Source organism: Vidua chalybeata, chromosome 19, assembly GCF_026979565.1.
Source record: "Vidua chalybeata isolate OUT-0048 chromosome 19, bVidCha1 merged haplotype, whole genome shotgun sequence".
Lineage (NCBI taxonomy): Eukaryota > Metazoa > Chordata > Aves > Passeriformes > Viduidae > Vidua > Vidua chalybeata.
This window is the reverse complement of record NC_071548.1, coordinates 8,800,819-8,818,297: the sequence shown is the minus strand read 5'-3', so window position 1 is coordinate 8,818,297 and position 17,479 is coordinate 8,800,819. Positions and strand designations below refer to the sequence as shown.

Sequence of the window (17,479 nt, the reverse complement as noted above, 5' to 3'; positions counted from 1 at the left end):
TGTTCCCAGCCCCTCTCCAGCCTCGTTGCCTCGTCTGGACACGCTCAGCGTCTCAACGTCCTTCCCAAACTGAGGGGCCAGAGCTGGACACAGCCCTCGAGGTGTGGCCTCACCAGCACCGAGTACAGGGGGAGAATGACCTCCCTGCTCCTGCTGGCCACACAATTCCTAATGCAGGCAAATGTCGAAACAAAAGGCCTTCATGTCCCTGACAGGTGTGAGCAGCACTACTGAAACTCTTTATTATGCCAAAAAAACATTCTCCTTTTTCTGGTGTGTTTATTTCTCTCATTTAAATACTTCTTAGGAAGTCCTGTTGATCTTCAGGATGAAAGAAGGAAAAAAAAAAAATATCCCTCACCTTGCCTTCCAGGGATATTTTTATAGCTCCATTATAATCTGGAAGGCTTGTGATGTTTTTCTTCGGAGTTATTTCTGGGGTTATGTTTTGAGTCTTCAAAGCAGCAATGAAATCCTCGATTTCTGATCCTGAAATCAAGTCAAGGACAGAAATTAGAGTCATTAAAGGGATTTTTTTCTTTAAATAGAAACAGTTTCATATAAACAAGTTCCTACTTGCAAAGTAGAATTATGTTAAAACCCCAAATATTGAGATTCTAAGCAAACACATACTTCCTATATCTTTTCTATTTATTTAAACTGGTTAAACAAAATATATGTTTCAAACTTAGTTTATTTACTGCTTTTTTTTTTTTTTAACTTGCCTGGTTCATTACTCTTTTACATATCATCTATATCATCACTAGAACTGCATTTGCTTTTGCTCAAAAGAAAACACTCAATGCACATTCCTTTATATATTTGTGCCATTTTCATGGTTGCTCTGTCAATTATAATAAAATTCACATTGATGCAGAAAGTGAGTCAGCATCACATGTTGTTCCTCACCTGTGTCATTGAAGATGAGGAGGTTTGTAGACCTATTTTGAATTTTCTCTTTTGTGGGAAGAAAATACGGGCTAGATGTGATTTCCCATCTGCTGGAGTTGTGCCACATATGAAACATCATTAAAACCATCAGTGGTGGAAGGATAAATATTCCAAATAACAGCAATCTAGATGGGAAAACAGACCACAAGTGAGACCAGGGGAAATCCACCAGTAAGTAATTGTGTGATTTATGGGGAAATTTAGAACTTCAGCAAGCCAGAGTTCTCCTGCTAAGTCCAGACTCTATTTTTGCAGCTTTGAAACATTTCCCACCTAATTCTCTGCTTCCAAACATCTCCAGCAGTATTTAAGCCTTCCCTCAGCTGCTCCAGGGCAGGTGGGAGCTTCTGTACTTACATGCCCCTGAAGAATTTTCCTTCGTGCTTCATTCTGAGCAGGCGCATTCTCAGCACAGCACACACCTGCTGCCTCCAGAGCATCATCCCACTCATGGCCAGGATCCCCTGCTTGGAGAACCACGGGAGGTTCTGGTCCCTCTCCTCGAAGTCTCCCTCTCCTGTGTGTTCACCATGAAATGCCATTACCCACAAAGAGCCTTCCAAGGATGCCTTCTAATCCCAAACCATCATCAAGGATCTTCTGCTCTGAACTGAGGAACACTTTGATTTTTTTTTAATTATCTTTCTTTTTTTTTTTTTTTTTTTTTTTTTTTTTAGAGAGAGAAGAGTTAGAAGGGCAGAGAAAAAGGGCCATCATTCATCCAGAATAGAATTTATATTGGTGAATTCAGACTGGCTGGTGTGGCAACACATCCAAGACCTTCACTGGCCTTGGGAAGTGCCTTCTGCAAACTTTATCCCTTCCCACCTCCTGGTCTGGGCTGGACAACCCTTCAAAGGCAAATAAATACCCTTTCAACACAAGCCTTAATTCTCATGCTTGAAACCCTTTGGGAAGCCACGACAGAATAATTTGGGCTTCTCTTTTCACTGAAGGCAAGTGGGATACAACTGCCACTCTAGGCCTATCAGTATTCACATTTAGCAGAAATTTATTAGATACTCAATTGAAACACACGTTTAGATGGAACTTTGAGGATGCCACGCTTGCAAAAGGGAGTCAAGGCTTTACCTTCAGGATCGATGGCTTCCTCGCCCTGCAGCTTCAGGAAAACATCCTCCAGGGTTGTCCTGGTCACCTCGTAATTAACAACGCCCTGCAAGAGCCTGCTCTCGAGGTGGCTGAACAGACCTGCACGGGAGAAACAGCCAGACTCAGCCCAGGCACCACGGCCAGTGCTGAGCACAAACTCAGCCAGTGTTAATGAACAAACTCAGTCAATTAACGCTGGATGTTCCAGCATTCACGTCATTAATCCCCGTGACCTGAAAGTCATCACAAATTTATTGTGTTCTTTAGAGGCAGCTAGTGGAAAATTCTAGTGGTTTTGGTTTGCATGGACCATCCGAAAACAGAAGAGGGTCAGTGGATTTTAGTTTGTAGGTTAGTTGGTGGATTTTCTTTTTTTCATCTTCATTATTAATATTAGCATGTGCACTGAAGGCTTTCTGTAAAGCTGATATTTGTGCAGCTTCCTAATACCACACATTATGGACCAAGGAATATAATTATTCCTTTCACAGTAACTTTGATTTCTGCTTTTCCCACCAGTGGGTTTCCCTTTAAAACCCAGGCACAGGGACAGGTTTCTTACCTGGGAAGCTGTCAGTGTTTTCCAGAGGCAGCCTAAAACACAGCTCATCCCTCTTCTGCCCCTTGAGCACAGCATCAGGGACGTACTGTCTGACCATGGATGACACAAGCTCTGGGTCACACAGGTCATTTATGTGCATCCTGTTAAAAAAAACATTGCTATTATGTTAAATAAGAAATAAAACATATGTGCCTCATCTGGTTGGAGTACGGAGCCAGTGGTGAGTCTTCCATAGGGAAACCTCCAAAACTGGGCAGAACTTCAGTGGGAATTCTTACAGCCCTCTGCAGTGCCCCTGTTTCTGCCATGCATGCACAAAATGGTTGAGATCAAGAATTATGATCTTGGACAATGCTGCCAAACCAAGAACTCAGGAATCAAACTCCTAAGAAAAAGAACTTTGCATCAAAGCCATCGTACGTCACTCTGGCACCACGGATCACCTCACTCTGGTTCCCTTTCAGCTGCAAAGTCATTTTAGCTGCGTGCTCAGAGCTTTCAGGGTTGGGTTCCAAAGAAAGGCAGCTTGCTGTCCAAAGCAGGGAAATTTTGGCAGCCTCAAAGGTCTTCTAAAATGAATTGTCAGTATTTCTATTACTGTCTAGATAAACTCTACAAAAACACAGATTCTACAAGAAAATATGAGAATGAGAAGCTTTTCACAAGAAGAGTGATGACCAAAACAAAAGGTTTTACCTTAAGTGATAGCCAATTCCCCACTTTCTCTTCAAGTAGAGAGATGAGCCAACACTCTGTAATCTCCCACAGGAGAGGAAAGCTTTCCGATCTAAGGAGGAGGGAATGCAAAGGATTTAGGGAGATTTACAAGAGTGCAGCAGACTGACCTCACTCTGCTCCTTCTGAACTCAGCAGACTTTTTAATAATAAATTGAGAGGAGTAAAGCCAGGCCAGCCCTGAAGGTCTTCTTTTTTTTTTTTTCATTTTTAAACCAATGCCTTTCTCCTTAACATCATGGTTAATTCTTTCAGTTCTGCATTCTTGTGGGCTTGTGGAGAATTTCCCACGCAGCACAGGAATAATATGGAAATGGGAATAGCGGCAAGTGAAATCCAGGAAAATAAACCAAGTTTTACTGACACAGAGACAAACCCAGATAAAGTGGAAGTGCTTTATCCAGAAGAAGACTGCTTTATCCTGGAGAGAAGCATGAGCAAAGCCTTGGAGGGACGCATCAGCCCAGTTTTAACCTTTGCCCAGCTCGGCTTGGGTGGTCACTGTCAGACAAAACATGTCCAGCGAGCACCAGCCGTGCCACAGCGGGACCCACACGTGGGCTGTGCCCTGGGAACCCCAGGTGTGCACCCCCAAGGCGCCAGTCTGGGCTCACCAGCCTGAGCGTCCGCCTCCTCCATGGACTGGGTGGCGACGAGCGTCACGCGCCCGGCGCGGCGCTCCCGCAGCAGGCTCCAGACGTGGTGCCTGGAGCAGGGATCCAGCCCCGCCGTGGGCTCGTCCAGGAGCAGCACCTGCAAAGGACAACGAGGTCAGAGCTCCCCACGCCCCAGCCTGTGGGAGAGGTTTCACAGCCACTTCTGCGAGCCAGAGAGGAGTTTGATAAGAGGATCCATGTTTACCCCTGGAAGAATTTCCTACCAAGGTCGTTGACACAGAAACCAAGAAAGAAAGAAGGATAAATAAGAGAAACCTGCAGCTGTCTGTTCCAATGAGCATTTTGTTTGTCTCTCATGACCAATAAATGTAAACTCATGAGTTGTGTAAGAATGTATAAAAAGCATGCATGCTGGAATAAAATCAGGTTTGAAGCCTTCTGAAAATGAAGTGTGCTGCTTTGTACTGTGACTGTCTCAACTACAACACCAGCCGTGTCCATGTGGCTCAGCCCCACACTTGCATCTCTTGTTTTCATGCTTTTAATGGTCCTGCTCAGAGAAGAGAATGCACCCTCAAGTATGGCTCGTTTTTATTGCTCCTTCTCCTGTTGCAATATTACCACCCTTCTAATTAAAAGTGTGGCTCTGATGGAACCAGATTCCCCAATTCTCCCAGCAAGTGAGTTTTTAGCCTGGAATGGCAGGGGAAAAGCACAGCAAAGTCTCTATGCCAAGTCAAAATGCAAAGCTATGTCCCAAAACAACACATGCTGTGTGTGCATAAACACAACCAGTCCCTACCTGGGGATTCCCTAAAATTGCAATTCCAAGAGACAATTTTCGTTTTTGTCCCCCACTCAGGGCTTCAGCACAAACGTTCTGAACGTCGGTGAGGTCCATCATGACGAGAACTTTCTGCACCTTGGGAACACAAGAAGACAAGAGTCACATTTCCAAAGCACTGGTCTGAATTCCTAAATGGCTACAAACATTACAACTTTAAGATTTCAAACTTACCTACCCATAGTGGCTTTGCTTGGAGATAAATAAGACAAGTCTGAGTTTTAACTCATGACATGAGGATAAGAAAGAATTGGAAAACCACTTTGCCACTAAATTAGGCTTGTTCTCATTTCCACAGAACAAGATGCAGATGATCATCTTTTATCAATAAAGCAAAAAGTGCCCAAGATGCCATAAAAGAGAAGTCAGTGGCTGAGAAGGACATACCAACCTCTTCATCTACTTCCTTCCACTGAATCCCCTTGATGTGAGCAAAAATTTTCAGGTTTTCCTTCACTGTTAAAGCTTCAAAATGCAAATTAATTTGGGGGCAAATCCCAACCCTTTCCTGCATTCCTTCCATATTCCACATTTCAGAAGCATTGTAGTTGTAGATCATTGCAGAACCTGCACAGGGGGGTGAATGAACCACTTGACATTAATTCCAGCACCATGGATGTTTCCCAAGTGTTAAATTAAAAATTCAAAAGAACAAAAAAAGCAAAATAACTGGATAGCCCAAAGATTTAATACCTTTCAAAAACATTTCAGAGCAGCAAAACCCTCCCTTACAAATAAAACTGTGTTTCCTAAAGGTGTGCAGCTCATGGAAAGCACCAGGTCATCCAGATGGAGAAATGACCATGGTGCACACATGAGGGATCCACCATCCCTGGAGCTCGTGCTGAAGGAGAAATCTGCACTGACAACAACCCAGCACAAATGACTGAGGGAAAACTTGGAAATTTTTTGCATATTTCTCCCTTACACTTGAAAAAAACAACAGCTCCTCCTCTTCAGCATCCAGGCCCATCATCTCACCTGCTGAAGGCTTGGAAAATCCACTGAGCACATTTAACAGAGCAGTTTTCCCAGATCCACTGTGACCCAGCAGGGCAGTGATCTGGCCTTCATATATATTCAAGGACAAACCTGGAATAAAAACAGGACAACAGGAGGATGGAAGTGTGTGAGAAGTGGACTTGGACCTGTAGCTGTTGCCACAGGTGACAGAAGTGACATTTCTTCAGAAGCTGAGACGCAAAACCAGATCGAAAAGCACAGGTTGGTTCTTCAGGACTTAGGCCTAAGCTTAGTAAGGAATTATGTCTTGATCAAATTGAGGGAATAAATGCATTATCTTCAATATTTAAAGGATTTTGACTTCAGTTTTCTGTGAGGGTCATAACATTTTCTTTTAGTGTGGCTCAAAAAGAGCCCTCAGGAAGAGAAGAGCCCAGAGCTTTTCCAAGATGTGAGACTTCAAGACGTATTTCAAAGCAGCCAGACTTTGCCCCCTCATTCTCTTTTTAAAAAAATACTTTGTCTTTCTGTGGGTTGTTCAGGTTGTGTTTGTTTGGTTTTTTCCACTCAACATAGACCTTTGAGGCCATACTGATATTTTTAATATTTTTGTATTTTTAAGCTTTGATATTTTCACTCGGAGTTCTTGTTAAACAAAGGCATTTAACAAATACCCCATGACTTTACTATGGCTGTGTCAAATATTTGCATTGGCAAGTGCTTGGAGAACACAGCTCAGGCAGGGACAGCAGATTTGGCCATAAAATCCCAAGTTTGCCCAAAATAGTCTACATTTTGAAAGGGAAGTTTGAGAGGGGATTTCTAGAGTGGTTCATAACTGCAAAAACAGAGCTTTTAAGGAGATTTCTGCTGTTGCAAAAAATAATAAACAGTGATTTTCCTGGAGGGAACAGGGAGATAATGGCCTGGTAGAAATTTGCCAGTAATTTACCCCAGCAGAAATAACCATTGCACAATATAATTTAACAGGCCCAGAGGCAGAATTCAGTACAGCCAGTACATTTCCAAACATTTTGGGTTCTTATCTAGTGAAAAACGAATAAAAAAATGACAAAGCCTCTCCTTACCCTTTAAAGCTTCGGTGCTCTTGTTGTTCTTCTTGTATATTTTTTTAATATTGTTCAGTCTAAAGAAAAGTAAGCAAGCCATTTACTTATTGAATCACAATTTGGGGCTGTTTCCCCTGCCTCAAATTAAACTTTGTAAACTTTTGGGGGAGTATTTCCCAACCTCCTCCTCCAACTGGTCCTGCAGAAGGAATCACTTGATGTAATTAATTTCTTGCACCTTTAAAGCAGGATTGGGCCCTGTGCTTTTCTAAAAGCTGTTTAAAAGGTTTCAAAGCCAAACTCGAGGAACTTTTAGTGAGTGAAGGAGGAGGATATAAATGTGGATATTTAATTAGGAGTGATGACCTAGCTGTTATAATGGCAGATCTCTGTTGGCTTTCTGGTAACAACCAGAAGGCAGCACCAGCCACGAGCCCACCCAGCCCTGCAAGGATGCACAGTGCAGCATTTTCTGCAGCACGCTCTGTGCTTGAAGATGCAGGGGAAGGGGAACTGCTGAGAGGGAAATGCAGGAAAGGGAGTTGGAGGATGCCCCACATCCAATGAATGTTCAAATCCAGCTCTGGAGCGGGAGGAAACACTGAACAACCCCCGCCTTTCACACATTTGCATTAATCTCATCCGCAGTGCCAGCTGCCAGCCTCACACTCACCAGTGCAGCGTGGCTGTGCTCTCCAGAGCCAAACGACCCACGCAGAGCTGGAATTTTCTCACCAAAAGGAGCTCCTTACCTGATGGCTTCCTTGCCATCGAAGCCCGGTGGCATCGGCTCGGTGTCACCGCCGAGAACGGGGTCGTGGCTGATGCCAGCTCTCACCCCCACGTACCCACTGCTGCCCCTGAGCCAGTACGAGGGTCTCAGGAAGAAGGCAGGAGGATGTGGGACCCCGTACTTGCCTGAATCAGAGGCAGAGAAGGTGAAATGTCAACCCCAAAACCTCCGTCTGTCAACTCCAATAAATGCCCAGCCCAGCCACCTCTCCCCCAGTAGTGCAGAACGTGAACTTGCAGCAGAGTGAAAGAATTGATAAACTCTGCCATTTAAATTGTCCATACCTGTAAATGCAGGTGGGGAATAATCACAGCCATTTACAACCTCTTTGGTTCCAAAACATCAAAAAAAATCCTACAACAACCTCCCAACCCCAGTGGTCAGGGCTGTCGGAGCAGGATCCCACTGCAGGGCTGCAGTTTGCTCTCCTCCCACCACCCCTTTGGTAACTTTCTCTCTGCAAAGCAGGGAATTATAGAAGAAAAAGCAATGCAGTTTGCTTTTTTCCCCTCACATTTTCACTCACCAGGCAAAACCTTATCGAAGTAGATGGCCAGCAGGAAATACAAGACACTGTCGAGGCTCAGGATGAGGTACAGGTTATAAAAAGGGTACAACTCTGGGGTAAATGCTGGTCCATGTTTTTCTAGTTTTACCATCTAGAGGAGGGAAAAAAAGAAAGAAAAAAAAAGAGCAAAATTCAGATGCAACATTTCCTTCAGACAGAAATACTTTGTGTGAGCTACTGCTGTGTCATCACAGCCATTTTCACTGAAAACCAATTCACTCGTGACCACGACGCTGTTTCCAAGGAGGCAAAGGGTTTATTCTGACCACAAGCACCAGAAATGCCTCAGTAAGCTGAATTTCAGACCATGCAGAAGTTACAGAGTGCTGTTTGCAAAGACAGCACTTCCAGCCCTCAGTTCCTGCAGCCCCTGGTACCCACCAGCCGCATCCCACTGCTCATTTTACAGAGATTTAAATCTGTTGCAGTAAAATTTGTGATGCAGTTGAGCGTCCAACCATCTCTGTCACGATTTAGCACAAATTTTTTAGATTTTTTAAAGATTCTTTGGAGCTGAGTGGGGTGACTGCGTTGTTCTGGTGATGCAAATTGTGGATTTTGCTGCTCTCTGGCAGAATTTTGGGGGCTGATCTTTTGTGATGCACTGGTTTTATTACGGACATACCGTTGCAAGGCCAGCTGTGAAGGCAAAAGGACTGAAGAGGTTTAAAATCCATTCCAAAGCCCGTGGCAGTTTTTCAAACAACGTCAAAAAGCCCAGTGCCCCAAAGAGGATGTGAAGGAGAAATCCCACAAAGCTGGAAATGTTTGGCTGCTTTAGCAACGAGCTGAGCAGGAAAGTGAAGTGAATCTGCAGCAGAGAAAACCAGTAGTTAGCAGGATGCATTTCTGCTGCAATTAAAAATAAAACAACGTGAAAACAGGAGCAAAATTGGAGACCCAGCTGGGTTGCAGTTGTTCCCTCCAGATGCACAAGGCTTTGTCTAGCAGACAGTTCTGAGATTTAGGGCAGGTTTATAAGGAGAGACAAATCACTCCCAGCCTCATTTTAGCACCTCTCTTTACTCTGATTTCGAGTCAGAATCTCCTAAAATATAATGGGAGTGGTAAAAAAATATACAAAAAATAACCTAAAATCTAGCCTGTAAAAAATAACAATAAATCACAGTAGGGTATTTTTGTTAATTTCTCATAATTCCATAATTCTGTAATTCCAGCCCTAAAAAACTCTGCAGTCTTTCAGATATCTTAATTAGGAAAAAAAAAAAATGAATGGTGCATCATAGAAGGATACAAATGTAAACTTACAGATGCCATGCCGTAAAAGAAATAAAAAAAATACACTTCCAAAAAGATCCTGTGATTAAAAACTTCACTCAGGGTGACCCAGGTCAGCAGGCCGGCTGTGATGGAGACGTACACGGTGTACAGCAAGCTCCAGGACAACCTACAAGGGAAGGCACAGTTACTTCTGTCCCTGAGCATGACAACGCTTGCCATGACATAGCCAAAGTGGCATGAATTCAAATATTTTGGATTTTCAACCATTTCCAGACTGTACAGGTGCAAATATCAGAGAGGCACAGGAAGGGTCAGGGTGGAAGGGACACGGAGGGGCGATGTCTCTGCTCAAAAAGGGACAACCCAGAGCACACGGCACAGAAATGCATCCAGGTGGGTCTGGAGTATCTCCAGTGAGGGACACTCCGCACCCTCTCTGGGCAGCTCTCGGGGTCCGGGTGTCGAGGTGACCCCAAGAGTGTAAAAGTCCTCTTTTCCCAGCCCGTGCAGCCAAAGGAGGAGTCTGAATGTGCAGGGTCGGCTTCTCAATGTTTATTTTCCTTTCTCTAGAACATTCTCTCTTTGCCCTGCTGAGCTCTGTCCAGCAGCTCGGCCATGGCATTCTGTCTGCCCTCAGGGTGGTGTTACCATTTTATACCCAAAACTCCGTGTGCCGTGGTTACAATAACGTGCCAATGTCTGTCATTGATGTTGGACAGTGTGTCTGTGCCTTAAACCAACAGAAAAGTGTCACCAGCACAGCGAGACATGGAGGGCAAGGAGAAGGAGAAGAAGGTCAGGACACGCCCAAATCCCTCCACCTTGTCCCCTTGAACCCCATTCTAAAAACCCCAAAATTCTACTTTTTCACCCTGTGTTAATTCAACCACCACACTGCTCAAACCCTTGTGGTTTGTAATTCCTCACACAATGTTGGCAGTTTTTTCCATGGGCTAAAATCAAACCCACAGGTGATTTTGACTTTGTGCCAAGATCCCTGAGCCCCCTGCCAGGGTCTGGAGCCAGCCAGGGCAGCCAGAGGGATGTGCTGGATTCCCACAGGCATCCTGTTCAATGCTTGGTTACTGCTCAGGAAAAAAGTTCTTCCACAAATTCAGGTCTGGCACGTGCCCAGATCTCTGCAGACACAGTGATGGCAGCAAGGGGACGCAGGGAATCTGCAGCCAGGACCTTCTATCCATGTGCTTTCCTAATGATGTGAAATATTAATGCCCAGATGGGTTAGGAAGCCTGTTTGGAAAGACCCTGCATCCGTCCTCTGCTTCAGCATTTAGGGGTTTCTCCAGAATTTGTTGTTTCTTTGCTTTTTCTGCGTGTTCCACCCATTTTCTGGAGCCAAACCCTGCTGCACACACCCCTGCTCCACGAGGAGAGCTCCTCCTCTTCTTTGGGGAGGAGAAGAGCAACAAAACAACTACAAAAAAAAACCTGCCTCAGACCAACAGGCTTGGAAACAGAGCAAAGACAACCCCAGAATGGTTTAGACACCTCAAAAATCCCCTAATCCCACCCCTGCCATGGGCAGGGCCACCTCCCACCAGACCAGGCTGCTCCATACACTTGATAAAATAATCCCTGTGATTACACATTGATTTCTGAGGCTTACCAGAAGGAAATATCTTGCAGACCCATTGCTCTCATCAATATCTTCAGCTTCTTCTTCTCCTTGAGAACTTTCACTGACAAAAAGTGCATGTATGGGGAGTAGCTCAGTATGGCACAGATAATGAACCAAAGGTAATCCAGTTTAAGCAGAGGTTTCATCACAGTTTCCAGGTGAACTCCAGTAATTGACTTCATTTCTTTCCACACAGAGTGGTTGGTTTTCATCTAAAGGAAATTAGAAATTAAGTTAATTTCATTTTTGCAGTGAAGTAGCTGACATCAGAACAAGCAGGGGGTTACAAGCATTAAAATTATTCATTTGTCAATAACAGGGTTATGTTTACAAGCAAATAACCAGTAATTAGTATTGTTTTGTGCTGACTTGCAATAAACACTATTAAATCCTTGTTCCATTCACTGCCTCGAGCCATGAGGATGATTTTACATTTGGAATTACACTAATTATTTAAGAAGTTGCAGAAAATCAGAACCCCAGAATGGTTTGAGATGGAAGGGACCCTAAAGATCCCCTTGTTCCACCCCTGGATAGTGGGACCCCTCCCACTATCCCAGGGTGCTCCAAGCCCTTTTCAGCTTGGCCTTGGACTCTTTTAGGGCTGGAAAAATGAACTGGCTTGGTGGTTTTCTTGGTGTTTGAGTTTTTTTTTTTTTTTTCCCCTCTATTTTTGGTTTAATCAGTTTGGGTTTTAAGTTTACACAGAACTGGGGGGAGAACAGCAAATTCCACCATGAGCACACTTACCTCTATGACTGCTGCATCAATGCTGGACTGCACAGAGAGGAAGCCACCGTACCAGTACAGAGGAACTTTGCAGTGCTTTGCTGAAAAATCCCAGCAGGTTTCTGTTGGGGAAACAAAGTTTTAAAAATAATTAATCAATATTAATTAGTACATTTCCATATACACGTGCATATCAATTCTTGTGCGTGACATGTGGGGTTGAAAATGAGTTTTACCTCAGTGTGAGGAAACCAAGATTGGGGTTTACTCAGCCTTTTATCTCTTAATGTGTTAAATCTCTGGCCAGGGACATTAATGCACACACAATTCTCATTTTCCAGGCATGATTTGATGTGTTAAGGCACAAAAGGGAGAGGGGCAAAAAGGAACCGGACAATCTCTGAGCTCCCTTCCACCCCAAACCATTCTGGGCTTCTCTGACTGTGGGTGACATTTATGTCTTTATAGCTTTTTTCTCTGATATTTTATTTTTTTTCCTTTTACAGACACAAACCCTCAAATTTTAACTCATGTCTTTCTGGAGCCATTTGGCACATGCAGCCTCCATCCCTCTGGGGTGGCACAGCAGCACAGAAATGCAGCTAAACAGTTTTTAATGCAAAACCAAAGCCTGGGGTTTCATTTATTTTGTTACCTATGTGCTCAAAGGCTTCATTTGGAAACACTGCGCTGCCCACTTGAAATCTGAGCGTGTAGGAGAAGTCATCCTTAAAAATAACACCAATAGTTTCCTCTTCCAAAAGTCCTTTTTCCTCCATTTTTGCCTCAGTTTCCACCTCTTCTATTATTACACCTGCCATTGGAATAAATAATTAATATCGAAAAAAGGAAAAAAATTAAAAAGACAGCCGAACCTCTGATTATTCAGACAACAATGAAAAAGGGGATCACCACAATTTTTTTCCCCTCAAAAAATCACGTGGGACAAATGCTCTTGCCCCTCCCTACCATGAGGGTGGGTCAGATCCACTTCAGACACTGCAGGAAGATGGGTTTAAGAGCTTTTACCCCTCAGCGACGAGCTGGCAGCCACTTTTGCCATTATTCTCCTGGTGGTGCTGGTTGCAGGGGTGAACATGAGGGTCACCCCCGAGGCGTTGAAGGCGGGGTCGTCCAGGCGCCCCAGGGGTTTGTAGAGGAACTCCTGGGTGGGGTAGTACATGATCAGCGCCGCGGAGTCGTGCAGGATGTAGAGGAACACCACCGAGGCCGCCCATTCCTGGAGGGAAGGAAGGAGAGAAATGCAGAGCTGAGCGGCCCCAGGGAACTGCTGCTGCCTCAGGATTTAGCTTTTAGATTTTTCAGATACACTGCTTTAGGGTATCACTCTAAAACTCCACAGCTGCTGTGCTCCCGTTTTATCCAGACAAAAAATTCCTCTCCAGGCCTGGCAATCAAGGACACCTCACTGCCTCGGGCCTGGGGAGATGCAAACAACAGTGAATTGGGGGGGAAAACTTGGAGTAAATGACTTTATTACCTGTAACTGGAGGATTAACCCCTGATATGTAAATGGACCAAGCTTATAATTGTCTGAAAAACTCGTGACCATCGTTCATCTTGGGTGCAGCCCCTCAGAGGCTTCTGACTGCCCAAGGCGCATTTATTGGCAGCCTTCAATAAATACCCACTTTTATCCTCTGAATCTTGCCTCTCTTTTAGGTAACCACTCCAAGGCATCAGAGAGGCTCCTCCAGGACCCTTCAACCCAGCTCTGACCCCACTGCCCAGTCCAGCTCCAGGCCTTTCCCCTGTGCACGAGGGAGAGCTGTTCCACAGGTGTGATGGCTTTCAAATCCCAGCAAGGTTTCAGATGGAAAACATGTTTTCTTAGTCCCGGAGCCAGCGAGGTCTGTGGATAATTTGACACTGGAGCCATGAATTGGACATTGTGTTCCTCTGCACAGGGCAGGATCAACAAGCAAAAGCCAGCAGCCAGCTTTGTCACGAGGCACATTTGTAGTGTCACAGGAAGAAGGAACTGCTGACATTTCCCAGGGAGCCACAGCTGAGCCTTCTCACATCCCCTCACACAAAAACAATGCAACGTGAAAATACTTTGTAGTAGAAATCCTGATTTCCCTTTGGAAGAACTGACACTTGCCTGAAAACTTTTTGACTTCATCCTCCACACCAGAAGAATATTTTTCCACAGGAGAGCACAGGTTTGCTGAAATATTTGTGAGGCTTTCTTGGATGCCCCCTGCATTTTTCCAGCTAAGATGGGAAAGAAAATGATATAATTTAGAATAAAACAGGTCACTGGCAGTTAAATACCACTTCAGAGGAATCCAATAACATGTCAAAGGGGGAGAACTTATCTCCTTAACTTTGGACAACTCAGATTGAGAGGAAGTAGACCAAGATCATGCAAGGGAACAGAGAGCTGGGCTGGACTCTGAGCTGACTCTTCCACATCCACAGATTCATCCTTCTACATCCAGGTTCATCCTTCCACATCCAGGTTCATCCTTCCTCAGCCAAATTCATCCTTTCTCACCCAGATTTATCCTTCCTCACTCAGGTTCATCCTTCCTCACTCAGGTTCATCCTTCCTCAGCCAAATTCATCCTTTCTCACCCAGATTTGTCCTTCCTCACTCAGGTTCATCCTTCCTCAGCCAAATTCATCCTTTCTCACCCAAATTCGTCCTTCCTCATCCAGGTTCATCCTTCCTCACCCAGGTTCATCCTTCCTCATCCAAGTTAATTCTTCTTCACTTAAATTTATCCTTCCTCACCCAGGTTCATCCTTTTCACCCTTTCTCATCCAGGTTCATCCTTCTTCAACCCAAATTCATCCTTCCTCACCCAGACTCATCCTTCCTCACCCAAATTCATCCTTCCTCATCCAACTTCATCCTTCCTCACCCAGATTCATCCTTCCTCATCCCCAGGAGGCTTTGTGGAACGAGACAACCGCTCACTTTCCACGTCCCACTGCAGGAAACGAATTTGTGTCTGGCCTCAGACACGTGGTTTGTTGGCAAAGCACAGCTCACGTGCTCTGGGTTCTGAACCAGACCCTGAATCACGTTACAAACACTGGGCAGATGCTAAAAATAACCTAAAATAGAGGCTGCCACTGCCTGCCTTCACCAGGCTGGTAAGAGACAAATTTGTTCTGTTTTCACCCAAATATTAAGAAACTTTAATGCATTAGAGCAGGGCAGGATTAGAACACCCATGTGCTCCTTAATATCCTCCTAAATGCTTGGCAGGGAGTATTTCTTTGGGATTTTTATTTCAGCTCCAGATTTAATCCTGTGGCCCAGCAGCAAGAACAGGAGCAAGTTCAGAGTGATGGGTTTCACCTCCTTCCCAGGGGAGCAGGGCAGGGAACCTCCCAACATGTTTTTGTGCTTTAATCCTTTCAAATGGCTGAAACCCAAATTCAAAAAAGCCTGAAATCAAAGCAGCCTCAAAGGCAGAGTGCTCCATTCCCCTTGGACAGCCTTCCTGATTTCATGGATTGGGCAGCTGGAGTTAATAAAGGGTTCCACTGCTCTGTTCCCATCACTGCTTGTTTTTTTGGAATAATTAAATATTTGTGTACTGCGGGGGCAAGGGATCCAGGATCCCAATTTACCTTCTGTGTTATCACAGGGCTTACCTTATCTTATTTTATCTCTCTTTCCCTGCCCAAGCTTCCTCCCACACTTCCTCCCTGCTGCGTGCACTGAAGGTTAAAGGTAAATAGGAAGAGATTTCTAGGAAGTGTCACTTTTTTCCTTTTTTTTTTTTTTTCCCAGGTCTGGATTTCGGTCATGAACTGAAAGCAGCAGCTCAGCCCAGGATGTTTGGGTAGTAAACAAAGTGTGGTGGTATTTGGATAACAAGGAAAGCATGATGGTCTTTAAAAGATGCATGGAATCTCTACAGTCACAACAAACAATTTCAAAATGATGGAGCAAATCTAAAACTTTTTAGAAAATTTTAACCAAGTTTCTACCAGTTTTAATTTACTTTTTGCCTGTGGAGCAAGGAGCAAATACCACAGGGAGCCAAATATGAAGCCAGGAATTCAAACAAGTGATGCTGCCTACAAAGGCTGTGGAATTTAACTTTCAGTCAGATACCTAATAAATATTACCTATTATTAACTTGAAATTAGGTGTCTAATTAATCTATTAGATAATAATGAAAAAGATAAAAAATACAGCCAAGAGAGAATCCTCTGTGTGGCCTGAGGCTCAAAACTTCAGATGCAGAAGGCAAAATAAACACATCAGAAACTGGAGGCAATGATGTTTGGGAAACTTTAATCCAGTTAAGAGCATCACTTGTAAAGCTGGATGTCTCCTGGGGCTCATTAAGTGCATCCAAACTTCCTGCTCTCCAGGAACTCCCTGCCAAGGTGTTGCAATAACTTTTCCTGGATCCTGCATGCAGCTCTGCTCTACCAGAAGCCGTCCCAGGAAGCACATCCCATATAATCCCTTTATTTACTATCTCAGGGAATTCCTCCTCGGCACCTCTTCAGACTGTTTTCCTCTATAAATGTAACTTTTTGAGGTCTGTTTGAAGGTGTCCTGCCCATTGTAGGGGGTTGGACTGGGTGACTTTTAGAGGTCCCTTCCAACCTGAAGCATTCCTGGAGTTTATGATTTTAGTTCCTAGAATTGAGCTGCTCTTCAGGAGCTCTGGCAGGAGCCTCTCAGTTTTGAGTTCAAAGGGAGAAATCCATGGTGCAACCCACACTTCCCAGAGGATCCACTGGCTTTCCCAGAGCCAAGGATGAATCCCTGCACGTGCAGAGTGCAGAGGTGCTCTTTCCATCCCCTCCTCTTTGCCAGTTCTTGCAGTTTTTTTCTGTTTGCATCTGACAAATCTGAGACAGATTTGCACTGACTCCACTCCAGCTCAGACTGGAACAGGTTGTTTCTTCCTACTCTCAACTTGAAAATAACAACTCCAAGCCTGTCCCTAAACAAAGCTCAACACTTCAGCTCATAGAGAGAAGTGAAATTTGGGGGTTTTGTATTTTTAGATGCCTTTAGTGACAGCAAGGCAGGAGGAGGAGAGCAAAGGGAGGGATCATCACCCAGTGCTCAACCTGCAGCTCTTCACCTGCAGCCACGGGGAGAACAAAAATACACACACACCCAGAAAAACTGAATATTTTTGCTCCTTTTCCTGTAAAATATTTTGTTGTGAACTTATAGTCCACCAGAAAACAGAGCTAGAAGGTGCAACTTTTATGCATTCAGCATCATGAAGCATTTATTAGGAAAAACTCATCATCCCCTCATGAAAACTCAAACCCTGCATGGAGAATTTGTCCATCTCTACTTCTAAATTAATTTTTCCGTCTCTGCTTCTAAATTAATTAATGAAAAAAAGGAGAAATCGGTGACTCCTTACCTGGTGGTGTGTTTTCCATGGGGACCAGGTCTCCTCCAGCTCTGGGGTGTCCGGGCTCCTGGTCCCTTTTCAGCCCCAGGGAGGCTCAGCTCGGTGGCCCAGCCCGGTGGCCATGCCCCTCTCCAGCCTGACGTCACCCGGGCAAACCCTCCCAAAACTTCTGGAGCGATGACCCAACCTTGGAACAGCACCTACAACCAGCTGGCCCCGAGCCTGGGGATGTTTACACCACGCTTTGGAGGAGCTCACTCCACTCCTGCAGATGTTCC

General features: G+C 44.6%; 1 protein-coding gene across 1 annotated transcript in view; it reads right to left on the bottom strand.

The window, feature by feature from the left end:
- Positions 1-17,274, bottom strand: part of LOC128797720 (ATP-binding cassette sub-family A member 9-like) — a 31,205-nt gene extending 13,931 nt beyond the window's left edge. The window contains exons 1-21 of the mRNA XM_053960518.1: positions 17,211-17,274; positions 13,952-14,064; positions 12,856-13,066; positions 12,482-12,640; positions 11,848-11,948; positions 11,086-11,309; positions 9,486-9,624; positions 8,842-9,027; positions 8,175-8,307; positions 7,608-7,773; positions 6,874-6,932; positions 5,804-5,914; positions 5,214-5,389; positions 4,781-4,900; positions 3,976-4,114; positions 3,323-3,413; positions 2,627-2,766; positions 2,044-2,163; positions 1,309-1,468; positions 910-1,076; positions 362-489 (exon numbers count right to left, since the gene is read on the bottom strand). Of these exons, the coding sequence (XP_053816493.1) occupies positions 362-489; positions 910-1,076; positions 1,309-1,468; positions 2,044-2,163; positions 2,627-2,766; positions 3,323-3,413; positions 3,976-4,114; positions 4,781-4,900; positions 5,214-5,389; positions 5,804-5,914; positions 6,874-6,932; positions 7,608-7,773; positions 8,175-8,307; positions 8,842-9,027; positions 9,486-9,624; positions 11,086-11,309; positions 11,848-11,948; positions 12,482-12,640; positions 12,856-13,066; positions 13,952-14,064; positions 17,211-17,229 (2,862 nt within the window). The 5' untranslated portion in view covers positions 17,230-17,274. The remainder of the gene's footprint in view (positions 1-361; positions 490-909; positions 1,077-1,308; positions 1,469-2,043; positions 2,164-2,626; positions 2,767-3,322; positions 3,414-3,975; positions 4,115-4,780; positions 4,901-5,213; positions 5,390-5,803; positions 5,915-6,873; positions 6,933-7,607; positions 7,774-8,174; positions 8,308-8,841; positions 9,028-9,485; positions 9,625-11,085; positions 11,310-11,847; positions 11,949-12,481; positions 12,641-12,855; positions 13,067-13,951; positions 14,065-17,210) is intronic.
- Positions 17,275-17,479: the final 205 nt, after the last annotated feature.